The following is a 10,220-nucleotide window of genomic DNA, read 5'->3' as shown; positions in this document are numbered from 1 at the left end:
CTCACAGCAACCTCCAACTCCTGGGCTCAAGCGAGTCTCCTGCCTCAGCCTCCCAAGTAGCTGGGACTACAGGTGCCCACCACAATGCCTGGTCATTTTTTGGTTGCAGCTATCATTGTTGTTTGGCGGGCCCGGGCTGAGGATTCGAACACGCCACCTTAGGTGTATGTGGCTAGCGCCTTAGCTGCTTGAGCCACAGCTGCTCAGCCACCTGCTGAGCCAAGGTTCTTACTTTCTAGTAGAGAGAACTTCTCTGATTTACATACTCCGAAACAGCCTCCCAGCTGTCTACCTGCCTCTCATTCCTCCCAGCCCAAACTCAACCCCGTTTAACTTTGGAGATCTTTCTAAAACGCCAATTTAAGGTATGACCCACCATTATCTGCCCTTTTCCAGCTTTGATTATTCCATCTCCAGCCCCTTTGCTCTTACCTCCAAGCTTGGACTATTCACTAAATGCCCTTCCTGCCTCTGGGGTTTCGTTCATGTTGCTCTTTCTGTCTCGTACTCCTTTCTCTAATACTGGCTCTTCAGAAAATTTCTGCTCCTACCTCGGGAGTCAGCTCAAATGTTGCTTCCTTTGTGGGGCCTTTCTGTATTTCTCAGACAGAATGACTGGGCCCCAGTTCCTAGAGTGTTTGCCATATACCTGATGAAAGTGAGTGTAGCCATGAGTTTAAAGCCATAGGCTTTGGGCTCAAACTGATGGTTTCACCTCCCTGAGCCTCCTTTTCTGCTTGTAAGATGGGAACAATAAGGTTCCCATTCGGCAAGGCTGGGATGGAGATTAAATACAATAATAAACATAAAATGCTTAGCACACCTGACAGTAAGCTAGTCCTCAATAAATGTTAGCTAAGGCTTTTATATCATTTCATTAAATGCTAGAGTAAATAGTCTTAAGAGTTTCTCTGGAAAAGGACCATGTGTTATTCAAGTTTGAACCCCAGAAGTGAGCACAATGCTGGCATAATAGTAGACACTGAATGAAGGTTTATTGGATTTAATCCAATCCGATTGAAATGAAGACAAAAGGAATGATGCTATCTACAATGAGATGCGTTTCAGGCAGCCTAATAGGTGTGGGGGAGATATTTGGGGCAGTAGAGGCTTTATGGAAGTCCTTGTAAGGCCATAAAGGGCCTTCACAGAAGGCAGGCTGTGGTCTTTACAAGGGGAGCTTGGGAGGTGTGCCTAGGCAAAGGCACATGAGTACCAGGCCTAAAATGGTTGAGTCTATGGGTGTAGAGTCTGTTTGGTCTCCAGTGGACAAGCCCATCTGCCGAGCAGGGTCAGGGCATGCCATGGGCAAGGCCTGCCCACCACCGCACTGCAGCCCCATGGCCCTCTACACACAGTCTCACACCTCACCGGGCACTGGCAGCTGGTGTGGGGCACTGGGGCCCTGCTGCCTGTGGACAGCCCGGGGGCATCTCCTCTCTGCTTGGCAGGTGCCAGCCTGCTCCCTGTTGGAACCCTCGCCTTCCCTGGCAGGCTCTCTGTCAGGGCTGTTGGACCCTCCGGGCAATCAACGGCTCCCTGTGGAATATTTTCCCCACAGAATAACCATTTCCATAGTGGCTGCTCTCTTTTTATTTTTTTAAGCCATCTATAGCCTCCCCCTTCCACCCTCCCCTTTCTACCCCTGCCAGAGCCTGAGATGATCCCTCCACCTTTTCTCTCTTCTCCTTTCCCCATGTTCTACCAAAAAGTCAACTATGCACCCACACTGTGCTGGGGGAATGGGGTTTAGAGATGGTAAACCAGTCCGGGGCCAAGTCCAGGGCAGACCATCAATAACCATGAGTCAAATAGTCCTTGTCCACAACCTCTTTGTTCCTGTCACTCTCAGAGTCAGGAGATGAGAGCAGAAGGCCTGGCTCACAGTTTCTGAGAACTTCTGAGCCTGGGAGCAGGGCTGACCTCATAGGCTGCGACCTGTGTAGTTGCACCAGCCCTGACCATGGGAGGGGCCTGTGCCTGGTTTAAGGCTCTGCTGCTGCCCTCTTGAAATTCTTAAGAATTTTTGAATAAGGGCTTTGCATTCTCCTTTTGTGTCAGGCTCCAGAAATCATGTAGCTGGCCGATCCAGGAGGGTCTGAGTGGTGGGCAGCTTCACAGAGAGAGGGAGGCAGCCAGGCTGGGATGGGAGTCAGGGCAGAGAGGCCCTGCCAATCTTAGATGAAAGCTGGCTGGGGACTCCTTTCTCCTCTCTAAACTTTCAGCAACTGAAATGGTACCCTGGCCCTCCTTTCTTACTCTACAAAATCCTGATGCAGGAAAGGGACACTCCAGGTCTCAGGACTGGCTGGAGATATTCTCTTAGGATGAGGGGCCACATCACGGGAGGGCCCTGGTGGTGCCATCTTGTTGGATAAGAAACAGAATTCCTCCCTGGATGAGCCCAACCCCATGGAGCCTACATCAGGCACATCTTTCCTCATGAATTCTGGTTTTCAGCCTCTTTCTGTTCCTCCTAAGGTTCCCCATCCTATCATCACCATGTCCTTTCCCAGCACATGAGCTGAAGAGAGGACCCAAGTCATGACTGACCTGAATGGAGTAGAAGAGAAGGGCGCCTGTCCTCTTTTCCCTGCTGAACTCCTGGTACATACACACTAGCCTTTGGATTCAAAGACAGCCTGTGCTCAGGAAGCAGGTACTATGGCTTCCAGGTACTATGAGTTCCAGGCACTCAGCGTGGAACTTCACAGGCAGGCCCCCTTTCAAATGAAAACCTGACTCCCTCCATAGGTCACCAGGAGCCCTGATTCTGTCTCTTTCGTCTTGTATTTGACTAAGATCTGGTAGGATATTGGAAAAAGAAATTCTGGATAGCATCCGTTAGCCCAATCTCTGTGGGCTATAAGAGCCCCTGATTTCCAAATAGAAGCATGCTTCCTGCAGCTGCGAGAGGTGTGTACCTCTCTGTCATCCCTTTGGTTTGGGGGAACCAGAGGGTAGGGCACAAAGAAGCTCTGAGTTTGGGTCCTGGCCCTGCCCCTGCCTTTAGGTATTTCTCTTTGTCTCTGTGGGCTTCAGGCTCCTCATAAGAGACGACTGAGGCTGGCAGGCTCCTTCACGCTCTGCCATAACGTGATTCTGAGTTACACTACTATCTTTTCGGGTCACCGTCCTTGAGTAACTTCTTGTTGTCTAACCTAAAGCTCATCTGCTACAACTTGCTCTTTTGGTCGGGTGGAACCAGGTCCTCTTGTCCCTGGCTCCCTGGGATATCCTATGACCGCGACTTTCACACCAGCTGTCCCTTGGGCCTTGGAGGGAAGGGGCCCCCTCGCTCCATCCCTCCCTTCCCTGCCCCTTCCACATCAGCCTCAGCCCTAGGCTGCGTGAGTATTAGGAGCAGTTTGGCCCTCCAGAGGTTAAGCTGTTCCTCAGAGCCCAACAAGCCTGAGCTGGCCTGTGAGGTCTCTGCTAATCTGCCCTATTACCGCAGGTAAAAATTGTAATCAGAAATCACCAGAGGGGCCCAGGCCCACGTGGGAGAAAGAGAAGAGCTGTTGGGGGTTGTTGATTCTATTCCAGAGCTTAATTGGTATAATTGCTCTCTTCTTCCTGCCAAGCCAGAGGCCGTCAGGATTGGTTCTCCCACCTGCAGACAGGGAACTGCTCAAAAAGATCTTTCAGTTCCAAGTGGGAGATTCTGCTGGCTGCTCAGAGGCCCCTTCAGCTGCCCCACCCCCGCGTGGTAGGAGAGCTAGAGAACTAGAAACCCCAGGGCAGCCTGAACCCTTACTCCAAGGGATGGGGGAGTGTTTTTCAGGGAGTGCCCCATCCTACCAGGAGCTGAATGGGGAGAGAGAGGGAGGCACTTCTCTACAGCCTGGATGGTGAGCCTTAGTGTTCCCCAGAGTCAGAAGTTCCTGAGAGAGGAAGAGGGTGGCCAATAAGAAGCAGGAAGGGGACAGGGAGAAGATGGAAGCCTCCGCTGCTCTATTCCCTCCTGCTGCCTCCCCAGGCCTCTGGGGCCTCCCTAGGGAGTCCCCACCAAGGGAGTGTTTTGTCTTCACAGCCAAACCTATAGTTACCTGGTGTCCAATTCCTGCCTTGGGCCCCCAGGGCCCCTCTAGATAGCATGTTTGCTAGCAGGGGAGAAGGAAAGGGAATGGTTGGTGGCAGGCTCTGGGCTATGCATTAACCTTAAAATAATCTCTCTGGTGGGCAGTCACCAGAAAATTACAGGAGGGGTGATTCATGCCTAGATCTGTCTGATGGCTAAGCCCACACTCCTCCCATGCTCAACTCAGCCTCCTGGATCAGAGTGGCCAGGTAGAATAGAAACATTGCATGGGACCTGCTTATACCAAACAGTTATTACTTATTTATCTGAAATTAAGACTTAACTGGGCATTGCCCTGGGCATTATCCCATAAATATTGGGATATTTATGCTAAAATTATTTGTTATTTATCTGAAATTCAAATTTAAATGGGCAGCGTGTATTTTTATTTGATATAACTGGCAATGCTAGCCTGGGTCTATGTCCCACACCTGAACCCACCTGGCCTGAGGAAAACTCCTGGGTCGCTCACTTGCCCCAGATGAAAATAAAGGTCTGAACGATTTCTTCTATATGCTCATCCTCACTCCCCACTTTGCTTCATTATCTGCCTTTGGCATGTCCCTGTCCCCAGGTGTCAGGAACAGAGCTAAGAAGATCTCCCCCACCCCACCCAAGCCTGCTTCATCACACCACTCCAAAAGCTCTGTGAGCCATGGCAGGAGGGAGACAGATTCTCCCTGACACAGCAGAAAGAGGCCTGGAGGCTCAGGCCATCCAGCCCTCTCCCTGGAGAGGCTGAGAAAGCAAGGCCCCTGTCCTGAGCCAGTGGAAGGTAGCCCCTGCCTGCTAGAAGTGGCCCTTCCCAAGCTCTCCTGCCTGTGTGTTGCACAAAATACAAGAGATGGACTGAGATGGACTAACCAGGCCCAAAGGTTGTGCGTGTGAGTGTGCACATGCCTGCGGGCAGGCAATGGCATGTACTCATACATACACATATGCACAGAAGAGGCAACTTCCAAATGGCCTTGGAGCTCCCGGAACAGAAGATCATTTGTGTCCTTGCCTGACTGGCCTCCTGCCTGCATCTACTGGGGGCGTCTTCTCAACTCAGCCATACCCTCTGTCCTAATATCCCAGGCTTTCTCAAGTGGGTGAGCAAGTTCTCGCCTCCCCTCGTGCACCTCAGCACCAGCAGCATGTCATAATAGTGAGAGACTTGGATTTGGGTGTTAACAACTTGGGTTCACACCCAGCTTTGTGGCTTATTAGCTGTGTAACCTTAATCTCTCTGTAAAGTGGGGCTAATCTGCAGGGGGTGTCCAACCTTTTTTTTTCTCTGCCACAGATTAGGAAAGTAAGCATTGTCTTGGGCTATACAGGAAATACACAAATATTAACAAAAGCCGATCACTAAAAAAGAGTCCACACATACTTTTTTTTTTTTGGCCGGGGCCAGGTTTGAACCCACCACCTCCGGTATATGGGGCTGGTGTCCTGCTCCTTTGAGCCACAGGCACCGCCCAATCCACACATACTTTTTATGATATCTGACACCACAGATAAACAAAAACATCCTAGAGTAATCAAATCTAAGCACAACAGGACCAGCTGAGTACTAACCACCAGAGGAAAGGGACTTCCTTGCCACATTCAGTATTCTAAGGTCATTGGACCAGAGTATCAGAAGCCTTCGAAAACCTGGCTCAGTGCTTTAAAAACATTAAAGTGCTTATGAATTAATGAATCACTTGGGAGTCAGGTCAAAATCCAGTTTCTGATATAGTAAGTCTGGGGTGGGGCTTATGATTCTGGATTTCTACCAAGCTTCCAGCTGTCAGTCCATGAGCCACAGACTGAGAAGCAAAGACCTAGACTAGAGGAAGATCAGATATATTCTCTGATGCCTCAGTGGGGTGGGATGATGGGGCCACCATGACCACAATGGGATGATGTAACTGTAGGCCTCCGTGATAGGATGATAGATGATAGATATGAAGGGGCAGGAGTGAGGTGTCCTGGGAGCATTCCAGGTTGGTATAGAAATCAGTGAGGTACATAAACATGGTGACTTTGGAGTGTGCTGATGATATAGCGAAACAGTTAGAGTTATATACTTTGAAGCCAGTTGTCTAGGTTTGAATCCTAGCTCTGCCACTTCCTAGATGTATGACCTTGGGCAGATTGCTTAACCTCTCTATACCTCATTTTTCTCATTTGCAAAATATCAACCTCACAGATTATGAAAAACAGTGGTTTAATACGTGTAATACTCTTAGAACACAGTGTGTTCTGAGTAAATGAGGGCTTTAACCACATAAGAAGTTAAGATTCAAAGAATATAAATGTCTTAACACAATAACTAAGAAAAATGCCGTGAAGGCTACGTTGACCAGTTTGATGAAAGCATTTCAAATTGTATGTAAAACCAGCACATTTTACCCCATGATTGCATTAATGTACACAGCTATGATTTAATGAAAAAAAAAGAAGAAGAAGTTAAGATTCAAACATTGAGGTTTGAATCCAAAAATAGAGTTTGAATTCAATCGTGGCATTGAGGGTCATTCACAGTGGCTCTGCTCTCTCAAGGTCAAGGCCCAGACAAGGCTGTTCTACCTTCTAAGGGTCAGGTGATAAGGATGTTAAAGAGAATGAAGCTCTTTTGAGAGAACATCAGGCCCGTGGCTAGCTACACATGCCATTCCCTCTGCTTGGAACTCTTTCCCCACCTCCTCCCCTGACTGTTCCTACTTGGCCACCAGTTCTCCACGTAAGCATGACTTTCTTCTGGAGGCCTTCTTTGTTGCTTTGGACCAGGTGCCCATGGCCCCATACTTCCCCTGTCATAGTGTTGCTTTGTGAACAGCCGTCTTCTTTTCCCACTGGATTCCCCTGAGGAAGAAGCTTCTTGGTAGCTGGTGTTCTTGGAACACTGCCTTTGGGGCAGAACTATGGCAAGGGCTTTCTATGTGGGTGCCATCCTCCTCTAGCTTCCAGGTGTAGCCTTTCTGAAGGAGGTGAGTCACGTTCCTGTCTGTGCCTAGGAACACGTGAGGCATTCTTTAGCATTCCAAGGTCTCACCCCACACCTTATGACCCGCACTATCCTGGGGAAGGGCTTGGGAATTTATATTTTCACGAAGCTTCCAGGTGATCCAGCCACAGACAGACCATCAAGGGTATGACAGAGCCATTGGAAGGCCATGTCCAGGGTGACAGGCTTTGCCAGCAGAGGGCACTCAGCTGAAGAGTTTTTGGTCCCATCAGGTCCCGTTTGATGTGGGTGGAAAGTCTTTCCTAATTGCAGCTTTCAAGGGGCATATGGTCAATGTGCTTTCACACCCAAGACTGAAGTGTTGGGCCATCTCCCCACAGTGAGCTGGGGACTTTCTCCCAATGGGGCTTGAGGCTCATAACAGGGAGAGCACTGGTGAAATGCTCAGGGAAGAGAGAGAAGCACTAGCGGACCTTTTGCAAGCAGGCTTGTACTGGGAGTGAAAGAAAATCTCCCTGTCCCATGCTACTGGTCCCATCAGTTCTCTTTTAGGTTCAGGATTATGGGGCTGTCAGACCCTTGTGGATTGGGCTGGGGTTTCCTTCCTTGGCTTAAGTGCCTTATTCCTGTGTGGGAGAATCATGGCTCAGTGCTAAGCCCCTTTTGCTAAGATAGTAAAGTCCAGGAGTAGATCCATAGTTATGGATTAGTTCGTATGGGTCCCTTGGTACCAGCTGCATTTAGTAATAGGGTTTCAGCCTAAGTTCCAGACCAGGAGGCAGAGATAGTAGCATACTGATCAAGAATATCATGTCTTGGACAGAACTATGAAAAGCTAAGATGGGAAGTCTCCTTGTTTTGCTGAGCTGTAAAGATCTTTCAGGGCACACATTAGTAATTACGTAGAATTCTACCACTGTAGAATCTGTGGTTATGCACAGAAAGGATCAGTCACCATGTGTTTGCCTATTCTGAGAAGCAGCTAATCAAATACTTCAACTGTGGATGACCAGAGGACATCAAAGGAACAAGAAGCTCTAGGACTTTGTCAGGAGCCCCTTGGTTCCTGGGTCCTTGAACAAGGAAAGGGTAGCACTGGGGTTAGGCAACAGGGAATGGGTTACATTTCTGGGGAGGATTTTTCTTTGATATGGTCCAGAAGAAAGATAGTTCCCTCTGCTAATGCTGGAACATCTCTATTAAACAGTCTTGGAATCCACAGGGCAGGGAAGGATAATATCACACCCAGAGCAAGAGAACTATGGCATAGATTTGGTTGCCTGAGGTTGTGGGGGGAAATACTGGTTATCTACAAATGGGCTATGAGTTCAAATTTGGGTTTGAGAGGAAGAGTTGGGGATCATAAAATAGAAATGTTTGGTATAAAGGGTCAAGAATTATAAGTTGGAATGGAGGCCAAATATGGGAACATGAAGAGGTGGGGATACAAGATAAGTGGTGGCCAAGACCCAGTCTCAGTCCCAGGGAACCTCAAAGGCCCTGTTGGGGGCCTGGCTGGCCCAGTCTAGCCCTAAAGGTTGGTCTGCATCTTGCCCTGGATTGATCCCTCTCCATCCTCTCTTTCACCAGGCGCCTAGATGCCAACCTCATCTCCTTGGTCCCGGAGAGGAGCTTTGAGGGGCTGTCCTCCCTCCGCCACCTGTGGCTGGACGACAATGCACTCACGGAGATCCCTGTCAGGGCCCTCAACAACCTCCCTGCCCTGCAGGCCATGACCCTGGCCCTCAACCGCATCAGCCACATCCCTGACTACGCCTTCCAGAACCTCACCAGCCTTGTGGTGCTGTGAGTGCGGCTCTGTCCCCCATCCCTAACCGGGTCCTGCTGGGGCTGGGGGCTGCATGGTGACTAGCTTTGCTCTTTTCTGCATGTTGCTGAACCTTCTGGTCTCAGTTTCCCCTTTGTAAAAAGATAAAGGTGACCATTCCCTGTTGATTCCCATAGGTTACCATGAGATCAAATGACATGCAAGCTATAGAAGTGCTCTGAGATTTGCTAAAGGACCAGGGTAACTATAATCAGAAAATAGGAATTAAGCTATTATTTTCTTGCTATATAAATATAATAACTATACCATGCTAATTGGAATATAAATCAAGAATTTCTTGTGTAATTTTCACCATATTTGACAACCAAATAATGCAGTCATACACTTTGGCACAGAGATAGGACAAATTCTTCTCGTTTCCTAGGCCTGAAGAAGCAGAGAAAAAGCCATCACTTATAATTAGACAGCAAAGCCCCATCAGGGTAATTACCTGGGAGATAGCATCCCTGGCAGGAATTGGGGACTGGGGTTAACACTGCCTTCCCAGTGGGAACTTTAGAGTGCAAATTAGCTCCCAGCTAATTGCTATGAATGATTGGTAAGTTCATAGGGTAATTACTAAGGGCTTGGAGGTCATTTGTAATTGCTTTGGGTTACACACTAATTGCAGCAGGAACAAGGCTCGAGAACATGCGTGTTAGTGACTCTGTGAAATGGTAACATTGCCTCCCCTGGTTTTGGAAATCTGGTGTGATTTTCTGAGGGAAGGAATAGGTGATGCTTAGCTCTACTTGAGAAGTGCAAAGGCAGGGATCAATTTGCTTAATTCTCTGTTCCGGGAGATTGGAAAACCAAGATGAATATCCCTGTGGACCACATTCTTCTATTAGGATGACCACAGCCTCCCTTCTCTTGGGAGTCAATGGGAGGATTTGTAAAGGGTAAACAGAACAAGGTGGTTGGCTCTAGCTTTGGAGCTATCCCTGTGACTTCAGGAGGGAGTGGGGTCAGGTCTCTGTGAGGGACAAGATTACTGGAAAAATGAGAACTTCATGATGGGTTTGAGGCAAATGAACAGCAAAAGGCCATTTATAGAGCCCTCATGTGGCATACTGAAGACAAAATAAGTATAAGATGGTGACTGCTATCAGGGATCTAACAGTCTAGTTGAAAGAGCAGAATAAATAGGGGGACAAGAACTGGCTCAGCACCTGTGGCTCAAGCGGCTAAGGCGCCAGCCACATACACCTAAGGTGGCGGGTTCAAATCCCCAGCCCGGGGCCCGCCAAACAACAATAATGGCTGCAACCAAAAAATGGCTAGGTGTTGTGGCGGGCACCTGTAGTCCCAGCTACTTGGGAGGCTGAGGCAGGAGACTCGCTTGAGCCCAGGAGTTGGAGGTTGCTGTGAGC

At 48.8% G+C, this 10,220-nt stretch overlaps 1 protein-coding gene across 1 annotated transcript in view; it reads left to right on the top strand.

Moving 5' to 3' along the window:
• The window catches only part of LGR6 (leucine rich repeat containing G protein-coupled receptor 6), a 125,857-nt gene that overhangs the window by 71,236 nt on the left and 44,401 nt on the right, over positions 1-10,220 (top strand). Inside the window, exon 5 of the mRNA XM_003792266.3 lies at positions 8,610-8,825. Within this exon, the coding sequence (XP_003792314.1) occupies positions 8,610-8,825 (216 nt within the window). The remainder of the gene's footprint in view (positions 1-8,609; positions 8,826-10,220) is intronic.

This window comes from Otolemur garnettii, unplaced genomic scaffold, assembly GCF_000181295.1.
Source record: "Otolemur garnettii isolate 467f Iridium unplaced genomic scaffold, OtoGar3 scaffold00055, whole genome shotgun sequence".
Classification (NCBI taxonomy): Eukaryota; Metazoa; Chordata; class Mammalia; order Primates; family Galagidae; genus Otolemur; species Otolemur garnettii.
Note: the sequence above shows the minus strand (reverse complement) of the source record. Positions and strands in the feature narration are given on the sequence as shown.